The sequence below is a fragment of the Ceratotherium simum genome, chromosome 39, assembly GCF_057802395.1.
Source record: "Ceratotherium simum simum isolate JZ-2026a chromosome 39, ASM5780239v1, whole genome shotgun sequence".
Lineage (NCBI taxonomy): Eukaryota > Metazoa > Chordata > Mammalia > Perissodactyla > Rhinocerotidae > Ceratotherium > Ceratotherium simum.
The window spans coordinates 3449168-3467398 of record NC_141938.1 but is presented as its reverse complement, the minus strand read 5'-3'; the positions used below and the strand labels follow the sequence as shown (position 1 = coordinate 3467398).

The following is an 18231-nucleotide window of genomic DNA, read 5'->3' as shown; positions in this document are numbered from 1 at the left end:
CCGAGTCCCGCATACAGCAACTAGAAGGATGTGCAGCTACGACATACAACTATCCACTGGGGCTTTGGGGGGAAAAAATAAAATCTTTAAAAAAAAAAAAAAAAAACCACAAAATCCCGCCCCCTAATGAGCAGCTCACCTGCCCCTTTCCTTTCTTCACTGGCTCCCGTGTGCCTCTCCTGTGCACAAGTTAATAAACTTTTACTTTCCTACTCCCGTCTGTTGTCTCTCATGATTTCTATCCTGGGGGACAACAAGAACCCATGTGTTGGTAACAAATACAGATACTATACAATGGAGCCCTTTAATGCCTACAACTCACTGGTCTTCAGTATATTCACAGATACTGTGCAATTATCACCACAATCAATTTCAGAACATTCCCATCACCTAAAAAGAAACACCTATACCCTTAACCTATCACTGCCCCCTAGCTGCTCCAAGCACCAGCCCTAGACAACCATTAATCTACTTTCTGCCTCTGTAAATTTCTGTATTTGTTGACTTTCATATGGATGAAATTGTATAATAGGTGGTCTTTGTGTTTGACTTCATTCATGGTATAATTTTTTCAGGGAATTCCATGTTGTAGCATGTATCAATACTTCATTCTTTTTTTTTTATTGAGATATAATTTGCAAGCAACATTGTATTTGTTTCAGGTGTATCACGCGATAAGTCTACTTAACATCCATCACCACACAGAGTTATAAACTTTTTTGTTGCGTTGAGAACCTTAAAGATCTACTCTCTTAGCAAAGTTTAAATATACAATTCAGTATTATTAACTCTAGTCACCATGCTGTACATTACATCCTCATGACTTATTTATTTTATAACATGAAGTGGGTACCTTTTGACCACCTTCTATGTTTATCCCATACAAGTTATATCTTATCCATATTTAAGTCAGTAGTGTGAAGTGCATTGACATTGTGAAACCAATCTCCAGAACTCCTTTGATCTTGCAAAACTGCAACTTTCTAATTAAACAACAACACCCTGTTGCCCTTGCCCCCCAGACCCTGGCAACCCCTATTCTGCTTGTCTCTATGAATTTGACTATTCTAGGTACCTCATATCAGTGGAATCATACAGTTTTTGTCATTTTTTGACTGCCTTGTTTCACTTAGCATAATGTCCTCAAGGTTCACCCATGTTGCAGCGTATGTCAGAATTTCATTTCTTTTTAAAGTTGAATAATATTCTGTTCTATGTGTGTACCACAGTTTGTCGATCCATTCATCCGTTGATGGACACTTGGGTTGCTTCTACTTTTTGGCTACTGTGAATAATGCTCCTATGAACACAGGTGTACATATATCTGTTCAAGTCCATGTTTTGAATTCTTTTGGTTATATACTCAGAAATGGAATTGCTGGATCATATGGTAACATTCTCTGTAATATTTGAAAAACTGCCATAGTGTTTTCCACAATGGCGGCATGATTTTACATTCCCACCAGAAGTGCACAGGGGTTCCCAAGGGTGTTTTCACTTTCTTCATGTTGTCTTTTGAAGCACAAAAGTGATAAATTTTGATGAAGTTCAAATTATCTATTTCTATTAGTGTTTTTACTTCTGGTGTCATAAATCATAATTCTTTGCCAAATCCAAGGTCATATTTTCCTCTGTGATTTTCTAAGAGTATTATTGTTTTACCTCTGGATTATGTCTTTGATCCACTTTGATAAATTATTGTGTGTGGTGTAATGTAAAGGTCCAACTTCATTCTTCTGCATGTTGCTATCCAGTTGTCCCAGCACCAATTTTTGAAAAGAATATTCTCTCCTCATTCTTGGCACCTTTTTCAAAAATCCATTGACCATGGACAAATAGCTTTATATCTGGAATCTCACTCAAATCCATTGACCTGTGTGTCTGTCCTTGTGTCGTTATCACATTACCTGGATTACTGTGCTGAGTAGTCAGATTTTAAATCAGGAAATGTTAATCATATTACTGTGTCTTACATTTTCAAGACTGGTTTAGTAATTCTGATTTGCCTGCAATTCCATATAATTTATCAAAAGCCTGACAATTTCTATAAAGATGTCAGCTGAGATTCTGATAGGAATTTTGTTGAAAATCTACATCATTCTAGGAAGTATTGTCATTTTTTTCTCTCACTTTTATTTTATTTATTTATTTATTTTTTATTTTTTAATTTTTTGTTTATTGCAGTAACATTGGTTTATAACATTGTAAAAATTTCAGGTGTACATCATTGTACTTCTATTTCTGCATAGATTACATCATGTTCACCACCAAAATACTAATTACAACCCATCACCACACACATGTACCAAATTATCCCTTTCACCCTCCTCCCTCCCCCCTTCCCCTCTGGTAACCACCAATCCAATCTCTGTCCCTGTGTGTTTGTTTATTGTTGTTATTATCTACTACTTAGTGAAGGAAATCATACGGTATTTGATCTTCTCCTTCTTATTTCACTTTGCATTATACCCTCAATGTCCATCCATGTTGTCACAAATGGCTGGATTTCATCGTTTCTTATGGCTGAGTAGTATTCCATTGTGTATATATACCACATCTTCTTTATCCATTCGTCCCTTCATGGGCACTTAGGTTGCTTCCAAGTCTTGGCTATTGTGAATAACGCTGCAATGAACACAGGGGTGCATGTACCTTTACAAATTGGTGTTTTAAAGTTCTTTGGATAAATACCCAGCAGTGGAATAGCTGGATCATATGGTAGTTCTATCCTTGATTTTTTGAGGAATCTCCATACTGTTTTCCATAGTGGCTGCACCAGTATTGTCATTTTAACAGTGATAAATCTAAGGATTCATGAACACGGGCTATTTTGCCTTTTATTTATTTATTTATTTATTTACTTACTTACTTACTTACTTACTTACGTGTGTGTGAGGAAGACCAGCCCTGAGCTAACATCCATGCCAATCCTCCTCTTTTTGCTGAGGAAGACTGGCCCTGAGCTAACATCCATGCTGATCTTCCTCCACTTTATGTGGGACGCCACCACAGCATGGCCTGACAAGCGTTGCGTTGGTGTGCGCCAGGGATCCGAACCTGGGCTGCCAGCAGCGGAGTGCGTGCACTTAACCGCTATGCCATGGGGCTGGCCCCCTATTTATTTATTTTTAGAGTTCACTCTTTTTTTTTCTGCCTCTGTTGGTTAGGGGGTAATAAAGAACAGGGAAAAAGATGGCATCACTCCAAGGTCTTTGCTCATTTTATTAAAGATTTCCAATGTCTAAATATTCAAATCCCCTCCCAATCACCCCATTCCATTTAATTTCCAAAAATGCAAATCAAATTTTTGGCAATAAAACAAGTTCAATGGTTATTATTACTAGAAGTTAGTTTCAGGGAAAATGTGGCTAGAAGAGGGTTTCTCCACATCCCCTCAGAATGCCTGCAGCTCTGTAACTGACATCCCTCCGCATGTATGTGCACTCAGTAATGACCGTCCAAGAGCAGTGGTGCACAGTTTGTAAACTTAAAATATATAAAAGTATATAATCATTTTTATGTCACTATGTGATTATTGTGAATATTCATTTTTTTGTACAACTCCCTTTTTTTTCATTTTACTTTTTGACCACCTTCACCCATTTCTGCCACCCGCCCAACCCCCTCGCTTCTGGCAACCACCACTCTGTTATCTGTATCCATGAACTTGTGTTTTTGTTTGTTTGTTTTTAGATTCCACACGAGAGAGATCATACAGTATTTGTCTTTCTCTGATGTATTTCACTTGGCATAATGCCATCGAGATCCATCCATGTTGTCACAAAGGGCAAGATTTCATTCTTTTTTGTGGCTGAATAATTTCCATGGTACATGTATAGCACAATTTCTTCATCCATTTATTTATTCATGGACACTCAGGTTGTTTCCGTGTCTTGGCTCTTGTAAATAAAGGTGCTGTGAACATGGGGGTGCATATATCTTTTTGAGTTAGCATTTTTTATTTCTTTGGATAAATACCCAGAAGTGGAATTACTGAATCATATGGTAGGTCTATATTAATTTTTTGATGAACCTCCATACTGTTTTCCATAGTGGCTGCACCAGTTTACATTCCCACTGACAGTACACAAGGGTTCCCTTTTCTTCACATCCTCGCCAACATTTGTTATTTCACATTTGTGGATCTTTATTAATTTTTTAATGATGTTTTGCAGTTTTGAGTATTGTCTACTGTTTCATTAAATTTATTCCTATTTTACTCTTTTTGATACTATTATTAATAGATTTCTACTGTTAATTTCATTATCAGATTGTTCATTGGAGTGTATAAAATATCATTTATTTTTATATACTTATCTTGTATCATACAAATTTGCTGTACTCAATTATCAGTTCTAATGGATTTTCTTAGTGCATTCCTTAGAGTTTCCTATTTACAAGATAAGTCATATGCAAGTGACGATAGTTTTACATCTTTCTACCCAGTCTGGATGATTTTGTTTCCTTTTCTTTCAAAACAATTCTGGCTACAATCTCCAGTACGTTGTCAAATAGAAGTGGCAAGAGCGGACATTCTTGTTTTCTTCCTCATTTTTGGGAGAACATATCCAGGCTTTCACCATTAAATATAATATTAGCTGTGGGTTTCCCATACTTGCTCGTTATCAGGTTCAGGAAATTTCCTTCAAATCTGGTTTACTGAGTGTTTCTATCATGAAAGGATGTTGGATTTTGTCAAGTACTTCCTCTGAGTCTATTGAGATGATCAGGTCACTTTTGCTTTTTACTCTATTGACATGATGTACTACATTAATGGATTTTCAGAGGTTAAGCCAACTCTGCATCCCTGGAATAAATCCCGCTTGGTCATGGAACACTTCTGGTTGTTGCTGGCTTAGGTACTTGTATTAGTTGAGATTTTTTTGGACCCATATTCACAAAGGAAATAGGTCTGCATGGTTTTCTGGTGATAATTTTGTCTGATTTTGGTATCAGGATAACACTGGCTTCACGAATTATTTGAAGTGTTTTGTTGATTCTGTTTGGGGAGAGATTTTGTGAAGTCACTATTAAACCTTAATTGGATGTTTTAGAGAATTCTGCTGTGAAACCCTCTGGGCCCAGGCTTTTCTTTATGGCTAGTTGTTTACTAATTCAACCACTTATAATTCTAATCAGATTTTCTGTTTCTTCTTGAGTTACTTCTGATAGTTTGTGTATTTCTAGGAATTTAGCCATTTCATCTAATTTGTTTGGATGCAATTGTTCATTGAATTTCTTTCTTTTTTTTTTAGTGAGGAAGATGAGCCCTCAGCTAACATCTGTTCCCAAGACTCCTCTTTTCGCTGAGGAAGATTGACCCTGGACTAACGTCCGTTCTCATCTTCCTCAACTTTATATGTGGGATGCCACCACAGCATGGCTTGATAAACTGTGCATAGGTCCGTGCCTGGGATCTGAACATGCAAACCCCATGCTGCTGAAGCAGAGCATGGGAACTTAACCGCTATGCCACCAGGCCGGCCCCCATTGAATTTCTTTATAATCCTTTTTATTTCTATACTCTCAGTAGTAATATCCTCTCTCTCATTCTGATTCTAGGAATTTGAATTGGCTCGCTTTTTCTTTAGGTCAATCTAGCTAAATTGTCTATTAGCTATCTATTGTAAATCTTGTTGATGTTTTCATAAAACCCACTTTTGGTTTCATTTTATTTTATTTATGGGTTTTCTATTCTCTGTTTTCTTAATTTCTGCTCTAATTTTCATTATTTCCTTTTCTCCTTTCTTTTGGTTTGGTTTCTGATCCTTTTGAATGTGTTAGGTAAAAGGTTAAGTTATTGATTTGAGACATTTCTTCTTTGTTAGTTTAGGCATTTATAGGTATAATTTTTAGCTATATAGTATTTTTGATGTAAGGAATTTGTAAGGAATAAACTTTGGTATATTAAGTCCTCATTTTCATTCATTAAAAATGTTTTCTAATTTCCTTATTGATTTCTTTCACCCATTGGTTATTTAGGAGTGTCTTGTTTAACTTTCTCATATTTGTCAGTTTCCCCAAATTTTCCCAAGATATTGATTTCTAATTTCATTCCATTGTGGTCAGAGATCTTACTTTGTATTTTAAATTTTAAATTTCCTAGCATTTTAAATTTGTGAGGTGTTTTTTATGGCAAGGATTTGATATACCCTAGAGAAAGGCCCATGTGTGGTTGAGAAGAATATGTATTCTGTTGTGTAAAAATATGTAAGAAGTTGCATACCAGATGCAACAAGCCTTGTTGATATGCTCCAGTAATGGTTCCGCATTTGGAAAACAGCTATAATTGACATCCCAACCTCTTTAAGTTCATGATATTCTAAACACACTCTCCATAATTTTGTAACAAACAAAATTAAATGTGCAAATTAAAGAGGAAGGTGATAAAAAATGCCCCTACATATCTCAAGTCTTTATGATAGAACTTATCTCTTCAATTCCTCCATGGATAAGATGTTCCATCTGGGTCACTATCTTTGTTGGGGAACAGATCATGAAGTACCCACTTGGCATTTGTCACCAGAATATGCCACACTAAAAGTGTCAGGAAAGCAACATATGTATTTTGCACATTAATAAGTGCATATATTTTCACTATATATCTTAGGCCTAATGAGATAATCTATTTTCATAACTTTATTACACATTTATAGTTTATAATTTTTGTAAGGTTTGTGCCTGGTCTTTGAACATATTTATTGAAACATTCATATTTTGTTTTTGATTACTAAGAGACATTTAAACTGTTAATCTGGGCCGGCCGCGTGGCTTGGTGGTTAAGTGCGTGCGCTCTGCTGCTGGCAGCCCGGGTTCGGATCCAGGCGCGCACCGACGCACCGCTTCTCCGGCCACGCTGAGGCCGCGTCCCACATACAGCAACTAGGAGGATGTGCAACCATGACATACAACTATCTACTGGGGCTTTGGGGGAAAAAATAAATAAATAAATAAAATTAAACTGTTAATATTTTTCTCTGTATTAGTACTGAAAAATTTTCCCAGGTGGTGTTTGTATATCTTTTATTATTATCAATGATATATAGACATTTTTAAGTTTATCAAATCTATTTAAGTTTTATTTACATTTTTCTTGGGATGTCATGACTTCCACTGCCTAAGTATACAGAGATACTATCTGATGTTTACTTTCAGTATTTTCATTTTATCTTTTTTAATGTTTAACTCTTTACTCCATAGAGAATTTATTTGGATGTAGTAGACAGGAGAGTTATAGATCACTGCAATTCATCATCTATCTACCTATCTATCTATCTATCTATATTTTGTGTGTGTGTGTGAGGAAGATTGGCCCTGAGCTAACATCTGTGCCAATCTTCCTCTGTTTCGTATGTGGGACTCCACCATAGCATAGCTTGATCAGTAATATGTAGGTCCATGCCTGGAATCCAAACCTGCAAACTCCAGGCCACTGAAGCAGAGCATGCGAACTTAACCACTACGCCACTGGGCTGGTCCGCATCATCTATTTTTTAATATGCTTGTGTCTGTTTATAGACCATCAAGCGTTCATCTGACCAGTTCAGTTTCTCAACATTAACACTACTGACATTTTCAACAAGATAATACTCTTTGTCAAGGGGACTATTTTGTGGATCAGAGGATCCCTAGATGTCTGTAGCAGTACTCCCCACCTCCCACAGTCGTGACAGCCAGAAATGCCTCCAGATGTTGCCAAATGTCCCCTGAGAGGTAAAATCACCCCTATGACAAACAACTAGTCAGTTCTTATGGTGGCAACAGACCGTGAAATTATCACTCCTCATAAATCTTTGTAATTGGTGCATCTGGTGCAACTTGTTCTTCATTTTTTATTTGCAATAATTTCCTGAATACCCTTTGGACTTATTTTCAGAGATGTACTTTAGAACTACTGTATTATGAGGTAGAAACAAATATCCTGATCGAAATTTGAGTGGAAATGTCTTTAAAAATGTGGCTGTGTGTAGAGAGATCTGCATCTTTGACTTCAGGAGTCTTCCATGCACCAAAGTTGACTATGTTTCCATGGAAGTAACACCTCTGTCACCTCATCAGGAAACACTCAGACTTGTTTGCACATAGATCTCACACATGGAGTTAGCCCTAAACCTCCAAGTTTCATATATAAGTTGCAGGACATGTGATTTTAATTCAATAATATGTGTTGTTATGTATAATGTATGTATTTACAAAATGTTCAGCAAATTGACTCCTTCATCAATTGTAGCAATTTTACAGTTATTTCATCTTTAGCTTGTCAAATAAACAATGTTATCATTCCAATGACAATATTTGCTTCTTCCATCTTATTCATCATATTGATCATTGTGTTTTCTGACTTGAAGTTATAGATGAAAGCAATGATAAATACTTGGAGTGAGAAGAAATCTCTGGCTGTTGTTTGGATTGGCTCCTCCTTTCAATGGGCTGCCTCTCACTCACCAGTTCCTCTTCATGCTCTGCTCCCAAACATCTTCTCTGAGTACTAGGCTGGCCTGGCAGTCATTGTGCCTGAGAGTGATCACAGGATTTTAGCACCAAAAGGTGACTAAAATTACTGTGGAACCCTCTGCAGATTTCAACCAAGGGCAAGGGCATCAATTCCATAGTGTGGATTTTAATAAGGCCTGTGGGGAAGAAGAGAGTTATTTGTGATTCACGCAGAGGAATCAGTCCTAGTCAATGTACCATTTGTCCTAATTTCATCATAAGAGGTGAAGTGTGCTCATTGGCAAACCTTGGTCTGAGTCAGGCAGCCTGGTCGTGAATCTGAGCACCCTCCCGACTGCCTGTGTAAAGTCAGACAAGTCGCTTAGCTCCCCTAAGTCTCAGTTTCCTCTCTTATCAAATAGGATCATACTAGTGCTTCCCTGTTAGAGGTCTGTGAAGATGAACATTCATGAGCCAATCCACCTGTGGTGCTGAGTGCAGTGCCTTACACTTAGTAAGCCTCCCGAAAGTGCCTTTATTGTTAGTGTCAGCATTCCTGTTACTATTCTCACTGTCATTGTCATCATCATCTTTATAACGACTTAGTAGAACTTCTCTCAGTGGAATCTACAATGTTGTACACTGCAGATGACCCAATGTTCCTTGAAACACAAGATTACAGCTACACTGTAAGACTACTGAGAACTAGTGCTTTTAATAGAATCCTGTGATGACTATTTTGATTTCTTCTATGTGTGCTTACTTTCCCATATTTTGAAGTCTTTGCTAAATAAATGCTGTGATAATTAGTTTTTGGTAATTCATGCCTTCTCCTCTAGATAGAGCAATTTGGCGAATCCATCCTCCCACCACTACCTCAAAGACCATGTCAACATTTCAGCCATACCGTGAAGAAAAAATAGTTTTAAAAGTGCAAACATACATCTTTTTTTTTTTGTGAGGAAGATCAGCCCTGAGCTAACATCCATGCTAATCCTCCTCTTTTTGCTGAGGAAGACCAGCTCTGAGCTAACATCTATTGCCAATCCGCCTCCTTTTTTTTTTTTTTTTTCCTGCCAAAGCCCCGGTAGATAGTTGTATGTCATAGTTGCTCCTTCTAGTTGCTGTATGTGGGACGCGGCCTCAGCACGGCCGGAGAAGCGGTGAGTCGGTGCGCGCCCGGGAGTCGAACCCGGGCCACCAGTAGCGGAGCACATGCACTTAACCGCTAAGCCACAGGGCCGAGCTGGCCCCCAAACATATATCTTGATGTTCTACCATTTAAAGGTACTTCATGCTTCCCAGCACAAGAAGGATTAATTGCTCTCTTATTTTCATTTGGAGCTAAGAGCACATTGGTTCACAACCTCAGGAGTTCTCCGAGTGACATCTGAAACTGGCTTCCATATATTGAGGGCAGGGAGAGACCAAATAAAGAGGCAGATCTCTCCAGATTGGTAGGTGGCCGTTTTAATAAGCAAGGAAACTTGTATATGAGGCTTGTCTTAGGTGGTGCAAGACGAGTAGCTCTCCGCATCCGCCCGCCAGAACCTTAAAAGTTTATATAGAGGGCCGGCCCCGTGGCTTAGCGGTTAAGTGCGTGGCTCTGCTACTGGCAGCCCAGTTCGGATCCCGGGCGCGCACTGACACACCGCTTCTCCGGCCATGCTGAGGCCGCGTCCCACATACAGCAACTAGAAGGATGTGCAGCTATGACATACAACTATCTACTGGGGCTTTGGGGAAGGAAAAAAAGGAGGAGGATTGGCAATAGATGTTAGCTCAGGTCGGGTCTTCCTCAGCAAAAAGAGGAGGATTAGCATGGATGTTAGCTCAGGGCTGATCTCCCTCACCAAAAAAAAAAAAAAAAAAATGTTTATATAGAGGCTTTAACGGGGTGCAGTAATGTCTACAGTCCAGGTGGTCTCAACAGCACATTTTTCTCTCCAGGCTGCATCCCTGAAATGGCTCTTAGTTCAGGAACAGTGGGTGGAATGTATATTCCGAGGACGGGGAGTGGGTAAGGAGCCTCTGATTCCCTGAGTCCAGCTGGAGGGTCAGCCAGTGGTCACATCCTCTCAGTGACTCCTCCAGCAGAGCAGCCTCTTGAATCTTAGGTAACTCACTCAATTGGGTCCATTTTTCAAGGCCATGGGGAAACTCGCTCTCTCTATACCTACAAATAACTCCCTGTGCTTCTTAAGGGCAGCTCTTTGGCTTATAAGACCACCTTGTAGGATATTCTTAAGTTCTCATGGGCTTCCCTCAGTGCAGGTGGATGCATGAATACTCTATTATTTGGACCTCATGTTTGCCATGATGGAGATTAACAGGAACCACGTGCTCAACCAAACACAACCTTCAGATATCATGTCTATTGTGCTGACCACAGTAATTAAAAGACCTTTGAGAGCACCATAATGTGACCTCAAGACAGAGCCAGGCTTTCCCTAATGTTACTGTGAGAAGCAGAACAATTTATCAATTCATCAGTGCAGGCAGCACATCCCCAGGTTCTGCCCAGATGGGGCCACTACTGGAACTGTACAATTCCCACAGGTGCAAATGAAAGTAGGGTGGGGAGGGCAGTGATGAAATGTAGTTTCCTCAGCACCATGTTTCTGACAGTGTGTGAGAGGGGAGCCAGACTTATGCATCTTCCAGGTGAATGCACATTCTTAGGGTGGTGTGTCCTTTATTTGAGGTCAGGATGAGGAGTTAGGAGATAAAAAAGAAAAACAGAGGCATTCCTGACATAATAAATCAGAGGGATTTCCAGGAAACCTGCTTCTAGACTATTATTTTCCAGACAGTTCTTAAAGGGAAGAAGAATATCTTCTCCATCTCTCAATGCTTGATGCTGAATATCCACAGAACTTTTCTTCTTACATTGGATGGGTGACTGATCGATGATGCTACTGCCCAGCAGTGTTCCCCATTGTATGATGAGCCCTGGTTGCAAACTGGGCCTTGCTTTTCTGTTTTCCTTGAGATCACTTGTGGTTCTTTGGCTCTTTCCCTCAATTTCCATCTGTAAGATGGCCTCCGGGGATGCTTCTGTCCCTGGGCACGGGGGAGTCACTGCTGAAGTTCAGGGTGACTTGGGTGGGGCTGTATGACATAGATGATATTAAAGGTAAAGATTTCCTCAGGGAATTGGGAGAGGAAATGATCAGATATGGTATCTGAGTATACCAAATGGAGAGGATGCCCGTCAGAGAGTGATTCCAACACTGTCAGAATGAACGTTACTCTCTAGTATCATAGACTCACCAATCAGTGAGATGATTATTTTGATGAAACCCAGTTTTCTGATAAGTATAATTATAGATGGATTAAATAGTGTAACCACAAGTAAAGAGTGGGTCATGACCATGAAGAGTGCTTTAACCACTGGTGAGAAAGAGTCTCTGCTTACATTTTCCATGGGATCCAAATATTTTTATGTTAGAAACATTTTCTAAAGTTAACCATTCTAAATACCCCGAAGGCAATTTTCTTCTAAAATGATGGCTTGTTTTTGCTCCCTACGCTCTTATTCTGAATTTGACTGAGTGTTGTAAGGATGGTCATCTGATGCATCCCTGGTGTTGTAACTGAACTCAGTAGGTTCAGCTCTTAGTGACAGCAGAGCTGAAATGCACAACCAAGGCAGAATTAGGTGAAGAAAGGTTTATTACTTGCACAAGCAATGGAGAACACTGGGGATCTCTCCCAAAGCGTTGTCTTCCCAAACTAGGATTTGGGGAGTCCTTTTATTGTTAGATCCTAGTACAGTTCATGAATATTCAGTTAAGGAAAAGGCAGGAAATTAGAGTTTATTGCCTGACAGTCATGTTCGTTTAAGGCTCATAGGTAGAATGTACACGTGCTACTACATTCATCATATAATATACAAATGGCTGCTTGGTCCCTACCAGAGGAGGAGAATTTATAATATTAATGAGATTATAATGGGGACAGTTCATTTCAGTTCATTTAAGAGCAGTTTAAGGCAGCTAGAACTGGCTTCAGCTAGCTTACCTGTGGGAACCTTCTGTGGTTAGGCTTTTCCTGAAACTTTCCGTCTGCAAAACACTCAACAGATAATGTTAGTTTTTATCAGATCCCCGGCACCCCTTTCTTTGCCTAGTTCCCTGGTCACAGTATCTGTGCCTGTGTACCTATTTGGCAAAACTATGCCAGACCCTGGCTGTCAACAAAGATCAAAACGGAGAAACTATTGCGTATGGTGAGGTGATTTTCAGTCGTGTGTGTTTGTACACAGGGATCACATTTCCAGGAGGCGCCTCCCAACACTGCCATTCAACGCAAATATCCCTGCAGAGGACGAGTTCCGGCCGGCATTCTGCTCAGACACCTAAACTCAGGGGGCTGTCACTCAGACAAAAGAGGGCGAACTGTCCAATCAGAGGCGGCGCCAGGGCAGGTGGGTGGGGCGAAGCGGCCCAACCACCCGGAAGTTGCTGCTCGCTTCAGCCACGCTGTGGATCGTGCCTCCCCGCCGCTAAAGGTTCTACGTGGCTCTGCCGCCTATTTTGTCGAGTTGTGATCTATAGCGATCTCGGGAGTTGTAGGAAGGATGCCAGGGGACCCAGTAAACTTAGAAATGGTGAGTGTATGGCCCCGGGGTGAGGAGAAGGGAAGGAGGGGCTGGTGGGAACCGGCCGTGGCGGGACCCGGCCTCCCCGCGGTCACCTCCGGAGTCTGCGGATCCGAGTCTACTAATGGTGCTGCTCGGACTTTAGTCCCCTCCAGCCACAGCATAGGGGCTGGGCTGGCAGCCGGGACCCTAGGTGTCCTGTCCGTCACTGGCACGTGGTGACTTCGGCCCCGGAGCCTCTCTGGGCAGCTCTGCTTCCTGAGCCCCGCGTCTCCCCAGATGGTGTGGTGACCACGTGGAGGGTCATCAGGGACAACCGTGACTCGGTCTCGGGTTCGTGCCTGGTAGGAGCTGTGGCCTGTGGGGTCTCCAGTCCTTCTCTTTCCCCAGATGGCACCTGTTTTCTTCTGAATTTTCCATATATTTTTTGGAGCAGGGTCTCAAATCCACGACATTGTCCCCCCAGTCTAGGTCTTCCTAGTGCTGGCAACAAATGCCTAAATTCCCAATCTCTCCCCGAATTCCCAAATGCCAACTTACTGTCTCTGATTTACAGTGTGATTATAAACTCTTTGTCCTCCTTGGTGAATTTGAAACAGATCCAATATTTTGACTGATTATCGTTTTCTCACAGTCAATGGATGGCTATTTCTAAAAGATTTATTTTGTGTGTGTGGATATTTTACATGAGTGAAAAGCAGCCTGTAACCACGTGGAACTACATTGTGTGAAATCCTTGTGCCTCTCCCCCCAGGATCTTTCTGGGCACAGACAGCCTATGGCAAGTCCTTTGGGTGGAGTTTCCTCTTGAGAAACTTTTTGATGATCTGTCCTGTCAGCATTGTCCCTACCTGAGTTAGTCACCTTTAGAAGATTTATTCACTTTATTTTAGTCTCAGTTTTTCAATGAATAAAAATTTATTTAATCAATACGACTTGAAACACGATATAGAATATTTCCAAAGAGGCAAGAAAGAGGTGAGTCATAGAAAAAATAAAATATTCCAGATTTACATTGCATATATTAAATTCTTTCCCTTTTCTTCCATCGTGGGTAGTAATATTCTGAGGTCTGTTCTTTTATTTTGGGTGAATTCAAATGGATTTCCAGGGCTTAGACTTGCAGACCTGAAGTGTTCAAGTAGGATTGATAGTTTATAAAAAAATTTCTTGACATGGAAATAATACAACATAAAATATTTTTTCCAGAATGCAGTCATTCGTTTGAGGTTTCTTATTGTGCCAGCAAAAGGCCATACAATTTTCCTCCCTCATTTCCACATACAGACTGGTTTGATTGTTTTAGTTCGATGGTTCAATCACTGGTTTTGTGAATTTAAAATATCACTCGTGGTCAAAAATACCTCCAGTGCAGGCAGAGGCATGAGGGGAGTGAATCTAGGCTAAGGCCCCCTTGGGCCTCCGAAGGGAAGTACTTGAAGGCCCAGTTGTTCCCCCTGCAGGTGTCCTACTGCTCACACCCCCCATGGAAGGAGCCTCTATACTGAGAGGAGCTGCAGAGCCCTGGAAAGCCGGGGGTGCACGTGCACATGGGGGTGGGGAGGTGATGCCCTTTCTGAGGTTGTAACTGTGGTTTCCACGGGCCTGTTTCTAGACATAAGTTGGAGTTTTGCATCCACAGTGTAGGGGCACTCAGAGTGTGATTTGTTTACACTGGGAAAGTCTGTGAAAGTCAGGAGTTCTGTGTCGTGGATTAGGGTCCATTAATTTGGGAGTTCACTTGGTCAGAACCTTCAACTGAGTCCAGCTGAGTTTTCCTCATTGTGAGAAGGGAAGCCTGAGAGAGGGAGTATTTGCATTATTCCCTGGGGAGAGGGGGTGTGTGGAGCTCCCAGAGTTCACTCCTGTGGCTGCTCAGGTGCCCCAACCCCCTCCACCAGGGACTGACCCACTCCAGGGGTTCTGTCTCAACCAGGAGGGTCAGGAATATGGAAGCTTCTGAGTGTGGCTTTCCTTCTGTCCTGTGGGAAGCAGGCTGCTGATCTGTGCTGATTCCAATATTTGTGTTTCTTTCCTTTGGATTCCTTTATTGATTGAATAGTGCAGCCCTTTGGCTCTAGTTTCGCTTAGCACTTGGGACCTGACACTGTAAGTTGATTGAGAGATAGGATGTGAGGAAAGTATCATTTTTTAGACCAGTTTTTCTGTGTGCATGTCTCTAGAGAACATAGAAATTTAAAAGACTAAAGCAATTGAAATTGTATTTTAATTTATGTGAGGAAATCTTGTGAAAGCTTATGAAATCTTTGAAAATCCAATATATTTAAGGAGTTAAACTCAAACAACTATTGCATTATAATATGCCACTTATTTTTGAAAATATGTGAGTGTGATACAGGGAAGGACGCACTAGGATGCGCATGTCCTTTTAGTTAGGACGAGATTTGAAAATTTTATTTTGTATGGTTTACACTTTTGTAACTGTTAGTGTTTAAAGCAATTAAATCTTAGAATGGTTTCCTATGTACAAGAGTTAAAATTAAAGAATATAAATTTCTCTGTTTATTTGAAATAAATCTGTAAGACAGCAAAGGTAACTTAAGAAGACTCTGCCAACATATCCTGGTCCCCTCCAGCACTGTTACTCAAGTAACACACAGATACATAGTTTTGATAATTTTTGAGCCCCTATTAGTGATTCTTTATATAAATCAATCGAGAATGCATATTTTTCTTACCCACTTGGTCCTTGTAGTGAGCAGTCAGACTCCACATTTTTGGATGACGCTCACAGCTTCAGCCTCACCCCACCCTCTTCCCCTTGTGCCCCGACCTGGACAAGCTGATGAGAAAGCCTGGGTGTTCTCTCCTCTGGAGCAGGCAGGAGATTCCACCACACAAGCCCCTGCCTGTGTGCAGAACTCTTACCCCGGCCCCACCCCCAAGCCCAGTGCACACCCAGGCCAGGCTCCATTCCTTGCTTTCTGAGCCCTTCCAGAGCTGCTTGAGAGGCTGACCTGCCCTCCCCCTCAGACCTGTATTATGTGAGTCCTAAGCCTTTTCCTACCCTGTGTGTGTGTGTGTGTGTGCCACACTGGGTCAGTCTCAGCAAGGGACCCACCCCTCTGCAGTGACCATAACAGTTGTGCCCTGAGCAGCATGTCCAGACATGACCCCCACCCACGGGTCTGTCTTCTGCTCTGACTTGCTCACCTGCTCTGCTGCCTGTTGGCGGCCTGCACTGTGGGCTGCTGCTTGTGTGGGAGATCAAGATTTGGCCACCCTAAAATATATCTGTTTACCTTGATTGTTTTCTCTGAGGGACATGTGACCTCCCCCACTAACTGCCTAAAGAATTTGACATGGTGGCTCCTTCCTGGAACAGATCTATCATGATGGCTGTAAAGATCATGTAGGATAAATGTTACAATAGGAAAGGCACCAACTAGCCCATCTTATCGGAAGTTCTGTCTCTCTGGCCACATTCTCTGGATGGCCCTGCGAGGAGTTGCCAGACAATCATTTACATTTATAAGGAATATCTCCATTTGTAAAGGTATCTCCCTCTCTGTTTTGGGAAGAGGGAGGGATGGCCTCATTTCTAGAGGCTTATCAGTGTGAAAGGTGAGGCCTTAAATCTGCATAATAACCTTACTCTTGTTTACTGTGCTTTAGTGGTAATCTCCTGTGACTGACTCCCCCCATCCCCAACATCCTCCTTTGTCGTTGGCTGAACATGGTATTTAAGATGAGAATTTCTGCTGTTGTGTTGAGAAACGCAGTGTCCCTGCTTTCTCCCCTGTATACGTGTTACTAAACTTGGTATTATTTTCTCTTGCTAACCTGTCTTGTTAATTATTTGGCCAGCCATAAAAACCTTAAGGAAAAGGGCAGAGGGAGATTCTCCCTCTTCCCCCACAGTTGCTGGGGAGCCTGTGCTGTGAGCTGTGCTGCCCCGTGTTGCAGTGTTCACCCACCAAGCCTCAGTTCTAGGTTCAGCTGACCAGAGTCGGCAGTTTGAACAATTTATAGGCGTTTGGGAGCAGGACTGTGGGATTGGGGCCTCCTTAAATGAGTGCTGGGTCAGTGTCTTTGCCAGGATTTATCTGTGTGTTAGAGTGAAGCTGTGACAGAGGCTGTGTTGGCCTGACATACCCCAGGGCTGGGGGTAGACAAGGCCTATATCTTGTGCAAGAGGGGGGCCCATCAGAGGGTCACTCCTGAAAGAGCAGTCTTTTAAAAAAAGGAGAGGAGAGGGGGAAAGGCAGGCAGTAGGTGGCAGGCTGAGTCCACTCTCCTAACACCAGGGGGCTCACCAGGATCCTTAAGAACCTCTGCTGCTGCTGCCTCTGCTGCCACGTAGATCCTGACCTTTGGGGTTATTGGGGATAACACCCTTGTCACTCCTGAGGCATAAGGTATTAGGTCAAATCTGACTTAAGTGCAGTGTTTAAATCTTATAAAGGAACCAGTTGTCATGGTGGAGGCTCCTAATCCTGATGGCACTGTTTGAGGCTCTTGTATGGAAAATAATTATAATACCAGTGTCGAGAGGCACTCCCTCTCCAGAAGCATATACCATGAGGAAGAAAAGAAAACAAGAAAGATCAGGAGGAAGGAAACAATACTTAAAATACTGAATCAAAGGTCCACAATTTGACCCAATTGAAAATCCAAAATATGCTGAGGAGTTTACATAACAAAACAGATAAAGGTACACTGCTTGGCTTTTGGGCCTCCACAACACAGGTTCTGAATTAATTTTGCTGTCTGATGTAATGCACTAATTCACAAACCTTCAAGCAGTTAATACTAGGGGTCAAGTTACAGTTCTACCTGGGATCCTACTAAATGTAAGCAAGGTGCCCCTGATGACCTTTGGAGTGTTAATGAAATATAGAGGACAAATAGGACAAGTGTTTCTCCTTAACCATCAGAACTATGGTCCTCCCTGAATTCTCCATGGTCACAGCACTTATTGTCCTAAATCATTCCACAGTGAGCTGGAGCTGGCTCCATTGGATCAGCTGGCTCTGATCCAGTGATCAAGAATTAAGGTCTTTGCCACTTACAAATTGGCTTGACAAGTTGGGACCCCAGGGACTTTACCCCCATAATCAAATAGTTAATGTGGCCCAATGTAAATTACCCAGGGCCTTGAAGGATTGACAGCTGGATGGAAAACCTCATTAGTGCTGCTTTTAGCAGTCCAATTTGTCTTATTAAACCTGGAA

At 41.4% G+C, this 18231-nt stretch overlaps 1 protein-coding gene across 2 annotated transcripts in view; it reads left to right on the top strand.

Annotated features, from left to right (window-relative positions):
• The first annotated feature begins 12906 nt into the window (after positions 1-12906).
• Positions 12907-18231, top strand: part of LOC147912103 (uncharacterized) — a 54201-nt gene continuing 48876 nt past the window's right edge. Inside the window, exon 1 of one of the 2 annotated variants that reach the window (XM_087425984.1) lies at positions 12907-13045. In XM_087425984.1, coding sequence (XP_087282110.1) covers positions 13016-13045 — 30 coding nt within the window. In that variant the 5' untranslated portion in view covers positions 12907-13015. The remainder of the gene's footprint in view (positions 13046-18231) is intronic. The other variant, XM_087425987.1, reaches the window with a different exon arrangement.